At 36.5% G+C, this 12,367-nt stretch overlaps 1 protein-coding gene across 1 annotated transcript; it reads right to left on the reverse strand.

Annotated features, from left to right (window-relative positions):
* Positions 1 to 321: 321 nt before the first annotated feature.
* LOC142520784 (uncharacterized) lies at positions 322 to 1,345 on the reverse strand. Its single transcript, XM_075623911.1, has 3 exons — positions 1,167 to 1,345; positions 988 to 1,077; positions 322 to 905 (listed from the first exon to the last, which is right to left on the reverse strand). The coding sequence occupies exons 1-3, from the start codon at positions 1,285 to 1,287 to the stop codon at positions 322 to 324; spliced, it is 795 nt and encodes a 264-aa protein (XP_075480026.1). The 5' UTR covers positions 1,288 to 1,345.
* Positions 1,346 to 12,367: the final 11,022 nt, after the last annotated feature.

Below are 12,367 nucleotides of genomic sequence, written 5' to 3' on the forward strand. Positions count from 1 at the left end.
ATAACATTGAAAAAAAAGTAATTAAACTTAAAAACAATTTAAGTTAAAAATAAAATTGATTTTTTTATTTATTTATCAAGTACTAATTTAACAATTTATCAATAATTCATTTACTAATATGATTTTTTATCAATAATTTATCATAACTCTGTAAAATTAATTACTAACAATAACATGGACAATGTAGATTTTCATTAAATTATTACTTTTATTAGAACCACATTTTTTTTAATACACGTACTCTTACACAAATTAATGCCATGCATTTTATTTTACATTCTAACATTAGGACATGGCATATTATATTATAGTACAAAATATTTAGTCCTTGGTTTGAGTAAATTTAGGCTGTCTCTGCATGAAGGCTTTGGCTTCTTGGGCGCTGTAGCAACATCGGCAACCAAAACCTCCGCCTTGGCCCGACATCTCCCATCCACGTCCGCTGCCGCAGCAGTTCCCCCATTTGCAAGATCCCCATCCTCCATCACCACCACCATATCCACCGGTGCCTCCCCCACCACCATATCCTCCACCACCACCATAGCCACCACCTTGCCCACCGCCACCATAGCCTACACCTTGTCCGCCACCTTGTCCGCCAAATCCGCCACCTTGTCCGCCGCTACCATAGCCTCCACCTTGTCCTCCTCCTTGTCCACCACCCCCACCAACGCCTCCACCTTGTCCACCGCCACCACCATAGCCTCCACCTTGTCCGCCACCCTGTCCACCACCGCCACCACCATAGCCTCCACCTTGTCCACCACCCTGTCCACCACCATAGGCTCCACCTTTTCCGCCACCCTGTCCACCACCAAAGGCTCCACCTTGTCCGCTACCATAACCACCTGCACCCTGTCCGTCACCGCTATTAACTACATAGTTTGCTGGTCCGTCTTCATTTCCTGCGTCACACAAACAATTAAAATGAATTAATAAACATGCCTAGCTTCTACATGAATGCTTCTATACAATCTCAGCTCTCACCAGAGCTATAGCAATAACGATAACACCGGCCGTTGCGCCAACCGCCGCAGCACCATTGATGCCCGTAGTAACCAGCACCTCCTCGACCAACTACGAAATTTTGATCAAAGTTTAATCATTTCCAATTAATAAACCCCTCATAATTAATCATATTAATGGAGGATCAAATCAGAACCAACCCTTTTCTTGATCTCCTTGTGCCGATTCCTGAGTCTCCTGCTGAGATTTTTCCTCTGCAAAAGCTGAGCAAACAAGAAGAAGAACGACCCCGTATACAGTAAAAACTAATTTAGACTTCATTTTTAGTCTCTTTGATGGATATTATACGTAAGAACAGATATATGTTGCAATATGAATCGATCCTTATTATTTATAGGTATACTGAACCAGTAAAAGACATGAAAGATGGTGAGATCATGACAGTAGACGCATTAATGGTGGATAGGTAGCAGTTTAATTAATTTCACCGATTCAATATAGGTAAGTAAGGTCGAAGCATTTGTTGAATTTTTGTGAAGATTCAGGGTTCTTATCAAATTGATTACGATTAAATCCGAAGAAAAAATGTCAATGAATACATCAGGAGTTTGAAAGTGGCAATTCACAGTTCACATGCATCGTTGCCGGGTATGAAACCCTATGTAAGAGAGAGAGTGTGTGTGTCTATATATATATATATATAGACACACACACATGAATGTGGGTAGAGTAGTGATCAGTCTATTAAAGCTCCAAAACTTCTTCTAATCTCTGCCTTTAATTAAGAACACAACCGATATCACATATACATACATACATACAAAAATATATATATATATATATATATATAAAATTGGATTCACGTACAATATAAAATATTTGAATGAGAAAATAGTTTTTCTTAGTCTAATAACTTGTTCAATTTTAGGTTTTAATCAACTAATTTTCAAAACGAGAACAGTTTTTCTTGGTCTAATATCTTGTTCGATTTTGGGTTTTAGTCGAATAATTTTCAAATTTAGTTTTGATACATTATTTTTTAATTTCGACTATTTTGATCCAATTCTTGACGTGACACCGAAAATATTGATATGACATCAAATATGCTTGTGGTATTGAAAATTTATGACTTATCAAATGTTAGTTCAAAAATTAGACCGAAAATCCGAAACTAAAAGTACATGAAAGGTATGCTAATTTTTGGGTAAAAGCTTAGCTTTAATAATATACAAATTCATTCAAAAAATAATAATAAACAAATAAAATATTTGTAGCGATAATATAAAATTTTATCTACTATAAAAGCATTTATTCTCTCTTTATTCCTATTAGGCTTGATATTTTTTATATTTGGAAACTTTGCTAACATTTTAATTTATATCAACCTGGAAAGCTGCATTAGAACCAAATTTTGACTAATTAGAATTCCAAAAATCATTGAAGATCAAATTAAAGAACTAAATTTTGACTAATAATTAGAGGACCAATTTTAAAATTTTCCACCTATATATAATATCGTATGTGGTGAACACTCAAGGTACAACATCTAATTTTTTTTAGGGAAGTACAACAGCAAAATTGATGTAAAGTTAGCAACTATATATATGGAGTTTTAATATGTTCTATATCTATTGTGTAAATTTATGTGAGCACCGATGAGATGACACTCATCTATGAAATATATCAAATTTGTACATCCAACAAATATGTGACATCTCATCGGTGTTCACATAAGAGACGACCAATGTGACGTTTCCACATAATGTTTGTGCAAACCAATATGGTCCCATGATACAACATAAATATTTGCTTTTAAACTTTTATATATTTGGCATATTAAAATTTTAAATAAAAAATCATTGAAATAAAATAACGACATGTTTGAAATACTTAGTGATAAATCTATCAAATTAATTAACGTAGAAAAATTTATTCTTAAATTGATTCAATCAGTTATTGAAATTAAATATATTTTATATGTCCTATAAAAATTTAAGGTGGATTTTAGATTATATTAATTAAAGAATTAGGTTTTTTCCGAACAAATAAAGAATGATGCTATAGTTATATATCATCATAGGAGAAACTGTGATTATAAATTGATTTTAAAAAATAATTCTTTTTAAAATAAAAATAAAAATTGCTTCATTCTCCATTTTTGTCACGCTCCGGATCTAGGCTCACGCCTGCGTCGCTGCACAATAGGCTTTTATAGAAGCTACTTCGAATCAATCATCGTTTTACGAAAAATTGTTAACTCATATTACTATAGAAGTTTATTGTAAGTCCTTCTAAAATATTCTAAACTTCCATTTTTAACAAATATGGGATAAAAGTATCACAATTTTTCTATGCATCACATGTGTGCTTGGTTTGCTAATATATCACATGAGTTTTAGTCAACTAAATTTTCAAAGTTTGATTTTGGTGTTTTAACTTTCATTTTTTTTTTTTTGATTTCAGTCGTATTTTGTTGGAATATTGTTAAAGTGGCATCGATAATTTCTATTGAGATGAACAGCTATTTGGGAGGAAAACAATTTCTCATATTGAAAAGAAGTTGTGAGTTACTGTTCATGTGCGGTGCTTCGTATATTAGACCAACTTAAAGTAAAACGCGTAAAATAAAAAACACGACTTTTAATACTAAGACTACTAACACTAACTAACATGCCCCATTCAAGCTTGGAACATGATCTGTACACCAAGCTTGGACAACGAAAATGTATGTTGATCCTCACTCAACTCTATGAATATATTTGTCAATGGTTGAGAAGTAGGAATGTGTGCAGTCTGAAGTAAACCGGCTTTAATCTTATCCCGGAATAGGTGACAATCAATATCAATGTGTTTTGTACGCTCATGAAACATAGGATTGGATGCAATATTGTGCAAAGCGGTCTTGTTTTCACAATATAATATTGATGGTTCTGCAAATTCAACCTCCATATCATAAAAAAGACCAGCAAACAATTTCACAAGAAGTATTTTGTCATGGCTCTATATTTTGCCTCTGCAGAAGATCTGGAAACAATGCTCTGTTTATTTTTTTTCCAAGACACCAAAAAGTTACCCAGTTTGACACAAAACCAGTAAGTGACCTACGGTTAATGGGCAAGAAGCTCAATCCGAGTCACAATACGTAGGTAGACAAAGTTAGAAGACTTTGGGTAGACAGTAGTATCCCCATTCTAGGAAACCCCTTGAGATACTTTAAAACCCTTATGGCTGCATCCATATGTGAGCATTTAGGAGAATGCATAAACATACTCAAGTTTTGAAATCTGTGGCAAATTCCAGGACGAGTAATAGTTAAGTAAATTAATCGTCCAACTAGTCGCTTGTAAGAGTCAGGATCATCAAGAATATCATCTACTTTACTAATTGGTTTCTCATAATTTTTGAAACTGAACAAGAGATCAAACTCATGAGTGGTAAGTTTCTGATGTTACTCTGTTGGGATGTCAAAAGGTTTAGCACCTGAAACTTCTGCATCATCAATGAATTCTAAAGAATACTTTGTTTGATTAAGGAAAATGCCCTCCCTCGAACTTGCAATCTCGACTCCCAAAAAATATTTCAATGAGCCTAGGTCTTGAAGCTGAAGTTAGGAATGCAAAAGCTTCTTTAAATAATCAATATCATGCATGGTGTCACCAGATACGGCAATATCATCAACATAGACCACCAAAAGTGTAATGTTGCAATTATGATGCCGAAGGAATAATGAATTTTTGGTTCCACTGTCTCAAGACCTGTTTAAGGCCATATAAAGATTTACGTAATCTGCAAACCTTGTTTGAATCATGGTCTTTATCACCCAGAGGACAACCACATAAAGTTTTCTTCATCCAAATATCCTTGAAGAAAGCATTAGCCACATCCATCTAATTTAAAACCAAACACAAATAGCAGGCAAATTTAATAAACTGTGAACGGTCACAATCTTAGCAGTAGGGGTATATCATGAAGACCCACTGCAGTGTGTTGCGTGTAACCCTTCGCTAACAAGTGCACCGTAAACTTATCCACTTTACCATTAGGCAGAAATTTTAGTTTGTATACCCATTGAAAACCTATTGACCTGACATGATGAGGTAAATCAACGACATCCCATGTATGGTTAGATTCTAATGGTACATGTTCTAAGTTCATTGCATGCCTCCATCTAGAATAAGTAGTTGTTTCATGGTAAAATCGTGGTTCGGCGGGGGAAGAAATCTCACCTAGAAAACTTTGATATGCTGAAGAAAATTTAGAATAACAAAGATGGTTAGAGATGAGTTAAGGACAAGAAGTAGTATTGGCTTGGGACAAGCTAGGATGGGAAAGCAAAGTATTTGGTCCAAATAGGAGGCCGAGTAGCCCGAGAGGATATTTGCAAGGGAATAAAAGATGTGGGAGGTGAAAGAGGAGGACAAACATCAAGGTTGGATGGGTAGAATTGTGAAGAATCTGAAACAGTAGGAAGACAAGGATCCTTAGGTAAAGAACAATCTACAATGGAAGAGGACTTGGGAAAAACGGAATAAGGCTGAGAATTTTTTGCAAATGGAATAAATTCTCGTGAACACAATGTCCCTTGAAAAAAAAAACCTTTTTGTTTGAAGATCCATAATGTGACGTCCCGAAAATTTGAGTTCCACATGAACCACGTGCGTGCAAGTTATTAAATTCCTCATGTATTTTATTAAATGGTTTTAATGCATGTTTATTCCATTAATTTGTGTTTTAATTCATGATCTACGAATTTGCATTTTTTTAAATTATTATATGATGCACGTTAAAACGTTTTCCTTGAGTTTCATGTTTCAGGCGATTACTCGAGGCGGGATTGAGGAAAAAAGAGACCGGTGATGATTTTGGCGATTTTAAATGTGGTATTTTATTTTAAGTTGAGGTTGGGGCATTTTAACTAATTTATTAAGTTGTTAGTGATTTAAGATTTTGAAACTTTTAAAATTAGCATTTAATGTGTGTTATTTTAAATTAGGGGACATTGCTTTGTAGTGAGAAATTAACATTTTAATTAGCATTTTGATTAGCATTTTAATTAGCATTATTAATTCCTAATTAAGCAAATCAATTCCCTAATTTATTCTATTAACTCACGCACACACCACTAACACACACATTTACACGCTTTTTTTCACACAACACACACATACACATTTCATTCCATATTTTGAGAGCAAAACCTAGGGTTATACTAGCAAGAGCAGCCGCCCCTTTTCTTCAGTTTTTCCAGCAAGTTTTGTTACTTTTCTTCAAGGAAAATGAGCCACTAATCGATCCGGATCAAGCCTCGCTCCGTCTCCGCTTCGGTATCGCCGTATCGGTATTTTTAAATATCAAAAGGCACATATAATCTCTCCTTTGCTGCGTCGATCATGTCATATTATGTGTTGCCTTGTTTTTATGTGTAAAATCATGTGTATGATGTTCGTAGTTTGAGCGATTAATTAATTGGATCGGCTTTGAAAGAAAAATTTTAGATCTAAACCACGTTTTTACTGTTCTGATTAAAACTGCGAATTTTCAGTCGAGATTTTGATAAAACTTTCAGCACGAAAAATGTAGAACTTTTCGATGCCTTCGATTTGATATAAAATTAAAGATTTTTGGATGAAAATAGAGTGAGTTATGGCGTTTTTCGTGGGACTGCTCAAACTGCGTTTTTCAGAAATTTTATGATATTGATGTGTTCTTGAAGTTTTTGTGTTGCAGGCTTCGTTGGAGATCGACGGTGATTGTTGCTGCGTATAGATATATTGGTAATGATGTTTGAAGTATTTTTGAGGTTGCGTTTCATGTCGTTAGGCACTTGAACTAGTGGGAAGTCGTAGGAAATCGATTTGATGTCAATTGCCGTATTTTGTGTTGCATTGGGTAGTAGAGTGGACGTCGTGTTTTGAGGCGTTTGTACGAGTTTTGGTGCAATGTTATGGTGTCCTAAGAAGAGTCTTAAGGTGTTGAATCACATCCTTTAAGTGTCAAATTGGGTGAATAGACATTGCATAAGTTTTCTCGCAGGTGCAGAAAAATCGAGGACACACGGACCTGCACACGGACCCTGACACGGGGTCCGTGCCTTTATTTTCTTTTTGGTGTCTAACTTGCGTAGGTACACGGACCCTTTGACGGACCTTGACACGGGGTCCGTGTTCCCTTTTTTTTCAGAGTATAACTTTAGCGAGTCGACACGGACCCCTACACGGAGGCAGGCACGAGGTCCATGCCTTCCCTTTTTCCTTCGCACACATTTTACCGAACCTACCCGGACTCGTACACAGACCCATGCACGGGGTCCGTGTACTGCTTATTTTGGGAAAAATATTGATGTAAGCTTTGAGGTTTGATGTCTTGGTTTAGTGCACTGATTGACATGGTCGAGTCATGGGAATTTTAGCATGCCCTAAGTAAGCGATTGAGCTTAGGTATAGGCATGATGATTACGTCTAAGTCACGCAAGTTAAACTTTTGAGCTCATGTTAGCATGTTGCAGCAACGGCCCCAAACGAGATCCGACGAATCCCTCAACGCAAAGTAAGTATGATGACGTGCAAAAGAAAACATTTTAAAGTTTTGAGGTATGCTAATTGCTTTGTGACCAAATTTATGAATGGGTTTGGAAGTCGGTGAACGTGGCCGAGGACCTCTCCGCCCCGTTAAACTTATGAACGGGTTCAGATCGGGATTGGAAAGTGTTAAACTTATAAACAGGGACCAATCCACCCGTTAAACTTATGAACGGGGATCTTATGTATGCGGCAGTGGATACGTCCCTGTCAGCCCAGTACTGTGGTGTGTCTGATCAGGCCTTATTATGTTATGGGTCACTTACTTTGAAACATGCCTCTACGCAAAATTATGCTTTATACGCTCAAGTTTATGTTACGAGAATGTTTAAGAATAGCTCATGTTGTTGGCACGTCTAAGTTAAGCTCACGATGTTCAAGTTTCAAGCATGTTAAATTCAAGTTCAAGTATGTATATTCTATTTTTATAGTTGCATGCGGTTTTATTATGTAGTACTCGCTATTTCCCAGTTTATACGTGTTGAGTCTTTAGACTCACTAGACTTGATCGATGCAGGTGAGTATGTTGATGAGGAGACAGGAGGTGGCGACCAAGGGGCAGGCTTGGACTGAGCGGGAGGCTAACCCGAGGACCGCAATGTTTATGTTTTTATGCAAATGTTAATTTACTCTGATTTCATGTTTTGAGGGAAACACTTTGAGCAAAGCTTTTGTGAGCAAATTTTATTGAAGTTATTTTGAGCAACCATGTCTTATGAGGGACTTGGTTGAGATATTTTATGGCAAACATTGAAGGTTATGTTATGTTTAAGAAAATTTTAAATTTTTCTGCAAATTTTGAACGGTAAAAGTACGGTACGTTACAGTTGGTATCAGAGCGGTGTTCTTGTAAAGGGTTATGCCTACTGCCAGTTGCGAGAAGCTCACGAAGTCACACCTCAAGTCTGTAAGTTTTAAAGTTTTAAAGTTTTTTAAGTAGTAAGCATCAAGTCATGATTTCAGCATGTGCATGTTTTATTTCTATTACCTGTATGTTTACATGACATATGTTTTAGAGTACAGGTTTTCCTGTCGTTATGATTTGAGAATGGATCTTTAAAGTTTTATTGCATGTTACGACATGAATGTGAAATCATGTGTATGATGTTCGTATTTTGAGCGATTAATTAATTGGATCGGCTTTGATGGAAAAATTTTAGATCTAAACCACGTTTTTACTGTTCTGATTAAAACTGCGAATTTTCAGTCGAGATTTTGAGAAAACTTTCAGCACGAAAAATGTATAACTTTTCGATGCCTTCGATTTGATATAAAATTCGAGATTTTTGGATGAAAATAGAGTGAGTTATGGCGTTTTTCGTGGGACTGCTCAAACTGCGTTTTCAGAAATTTTATGATATTGATGTGTTCTTGAAGTTTTTGTGTTGCAGGCTTCGTTGGAGATCGACGGGATGATTGTTTCTGCGTATAGATATATTGGTAATGATGTTTGGAGTATTTTTGAGGTTGCGTTTCATGTCGTTAGGCACTTGAACTAGTGGGAAGTCGTAGGAAATCGATTTGATGTCAATTGTCGTATTTTGTGTTGCATTGGGTAGTAGAGTGGACGTCGTGTTTTGAGGCGTTTGTACGAGTTTTGGTGCAATGTTATGGTGTCCTAAGAAGAGTCTTAAGGTGTTGAATCACATCCTTTAAGTGTCAAATTGGGTGAATAGACATTGCATAAGTTTTCTCGCAGGTGCAGAAAAATCGAGGACACACGGACCTGCACACGGACCCTGACACGGGGTCCGTGCCTTTATTTTCTTTTTGGTGTCGAACTTGCGTAGGTACACGAACCCTTTGACGGACCTTGACAAAGGGTCTGTGTCCCCTTTTTTTTCAGAGTATGGCTTTAGCGAGTCGACACGTACCCCTACACGGAGGCAGGCACGGGGTCCGTGCCTTCCCTTTTTCCTTCGCACACATTTTACCGAACCTACCCGGACCCGTACACGGACCCAGGCACGGGGTCCGTGTACTGCTTATTTTGGGAAAAATATTGATGTATGCTTTGAGGTTTGATGTCTTGGTTTAGTGCACTGATTTACATGGTCGAGTCATGGGAATTTTAGCATGTACTAAGTAAGCGATTGAGCTTAGGTATAGGCATGATGATTACGTCTAAGTCACGCAAGTTAAACTTTTGAGCTCATGTTAGCATGTTGCAGCAACGGCCCCAAACGAGATCCAACGAATCCCTCAACGCCAAGGAAGTATGATGACGTGCAAAAGAAAACATTTTAAAGTTTTGAGGCATCCTAATTGCTTTGTGACCAAATGTATGAATGGGTTTGGAAGTCGGTGAACGTGACCGAGGACCTCTCCGACCCGTTAAACTTATGAACGAGTTCTGATCAGGATTGGAAAGCGTTAAACTTATGAACATGGACCAATCCACCCGTTAAACTTATGAACAGGGATCTTATGTATGCGGCAGTGGATACGTCCCTGTCAACCCAGTATTGTGGTGTGTCTGATCAGGCCTTATTATGTTATGGGTCACTTACTTTGAAACATGCCTCTACGCAAAATTATGCTTTATACGCTCAAGTTTATGTTACGAGAATGTTTAAGAAAAGCTCATGTTGATGGCACGTCTAAGTTAAGCTCAAGATGTTCAAGTTTCAAGCATGTTAAATTCAAGTTCAAGTATGTATGTTCTATTTTTAAAGTTGCATGCGGTTTTATTATGTAGTACTCGCTATTTCCCAGTTTATACGTGTTGAGTCTTTAGACTCACTAGACTTGATCGATGCAGGTGAGTATGTTGATGAGGAGACAGGAGGTGGCGACCAAGGGGCAGGCTTGGACTGAGCGGGAGGCTAACCCGAGGACCGCAATGTTTATGCTTTTATGCAAATGTTAATTTACTCTGGTTTCATGTTTTGAGGGAAACACTTTGAGCAAAGCTTTTGTGAGCAAATTTTATTGAAGTTATTTTGAGCAACCATGTCTTATGGGGGACTTGGTTGAGATATTTTATGGCAAACTTTGAAGGTTATGTTATGTTTAAGAAAATTTTAAATTTTTCCGCAAATTTTGAACGGTAAAAGTACGGTACGTTACACATAACATATATCCCAAGAACACAAAAGTCTTAGCTCTAGGAGAGAATTTGTAATCAACATGCAAGGTTGTTGCATAGTAAAGACACCCAAAAACTCTTAAATGAGTATAAGAAGGAGACTTGCAAAAGAGGACTTCAAAAGCAGTTTTGTTGTCAATGGCGGGACCGAGAGTATGATTTATAAGATATAACACAATTAAAATACAATCTCCACAAAATCGAAGGGGAATGTATAATTGGAAATGTAATGACCTTGCCAACTCAAGAATATGGCAATGTTTGAGTTCAATTACCCCAATTTGTTGAGAAGTCTATGGACAAAAAATTTGATGCAAAATGCCAAGAAAAGCAAAAGGGAGCCAAACTTGGATTTAAAGAAATCTGATGCATTATCAGTCCTAATGGTCTTGATTTTCAAGGAAAATTGATTAGCAACTAGGAATTCTAAGTATGTCCAATTTGGATTGCATAAGACATGCTCATGTCTCTCTATAAAAATCACCCACGATTGTCAAAAAATATTTATCTCCATTATAGGTGGGTGTTTTAAAGGGATCCCAAATATGAACTAATTCAAATAAAGAAGAAGTTTTAGAAAAAATTGGCTTTAGAAAATCTCAACCTTGTTTGTTTGATTAGGACAAATGCTACAATTAATTTAATTCAAGTTTTTGGACAGAAATGACAACACATGCATCCTAGAGATGGACATATGTCCAAGTCTCTGATGTCACAAATCATTATTAATAGAACTAAAGAAAATGAATTACATTGTGGTATATTAGAAAATGTGTGATGAACAACTTGAAGAGAGAAAGTTTGGGACAGAGCTGCGAATAGGTGATAAATGCCATGTCACTCCAATCCAAATTATCATCCTACTTTTGATGAGGTCATGAAATGTACAACAATGTAGATAAAATGTAAAAACAATTGTATGACTTTGTCAATTTGGAAATAGAGAAGAGGTTAAATTGAAAGTTGAGAACATAAAACACACGGTGGAGAAGAATATTATTAGAAATGACTACAGATCCTATAATGCTAACTTGAAATTGATTACATTTTGGAAACCTTACAGAACTAGGGGAAGTATACCGGGACTAAACAACATGAAAGAATGAGAAATTATCAGCCATGTGTTCGTTAGCCCTGAGGTCAATTATCCAGTATATAAAATTACAATCAGTATAATGTCATGCCATATTTGCAACATTAGTGTTCGAAGAATGCAGAGTACTTCCTCCCAATAGCTGCAAAATCTCAACATATTGGGCAGGAGTAAAACTAGAACCGACACCAACATAGGATGTCAAAGAAGTCTCATTATCTCCCCCAGCAATTGTGTGAGCAACAATCCATTTCTTTTGATTATCAAACTCTTTATCAATGCGCTTAAAATTTCCTTTCCCTTGTTGTTTATGCATGTTATGACCTGGTGGATAGCCTATCAATTTTAAGCAATTAGCCTTGATGTGTCCATTTCAGTGGCAATGCTCATATTTAATCACATCCTTCTTTCAGTCATAACTCCAACCTTTCTTTGAATAAAAGACAGTAGCAGACGGATCAATTGAGGCTAATGATCTATTTGATTCTTCTTGTGTGAGCAGGGAAAAAACATGTCCAACTTTCGGTAGAGGAGTCATCATCAATATTTGGCTTCGAATATGCATGTAACTATCATTCAAACCCGTAAAAAATTGCAACAATCGCTTCTGCTGATCATGCTCTACATACTTACAGGTCATGG

This window comes from Primulina tabacum, chromosome 1 (assembly GCF_025594145.1).
Source record: "Primulina tabacum isolate GXHZ01 chromosome 1, ASM2559414v2, whole genome shotgun sequence".
Classification (NCBI taxonomy): domain Eukaryota; kingdom Viridiplantae; phylum Streptophyta; class Magnoliopsida; order Lamiales; family Gesneriaceae; genus Primulina; species Primulina tabacum.

Excerpts from the sequence above, each read along its gene's own strand:
- LOC142520784 (XM_075623911.1), bottom strand. The coding sequence starts at position 1,287 with ATGAAGTCTAAATTAGTTTTTACTGTATACGGGGTCGTTCTTCTTCTT. Across the intron at positions 1,078-1,166 it reads ACAAGGAGATCAAGAAAAGG|TTGGTCGAGGAGGTGCTGGT; the intron begins GTTGGTTCTGAT and ends AAAATTTCGTAG. Across the intron at positions 906-987 it reads TCGTTATTGCTATAGCTCTG|GAAATGAAGACGGACCAGCA; the intron begins GTGAGAGCTGAG and ends TGTGTGACGCAG.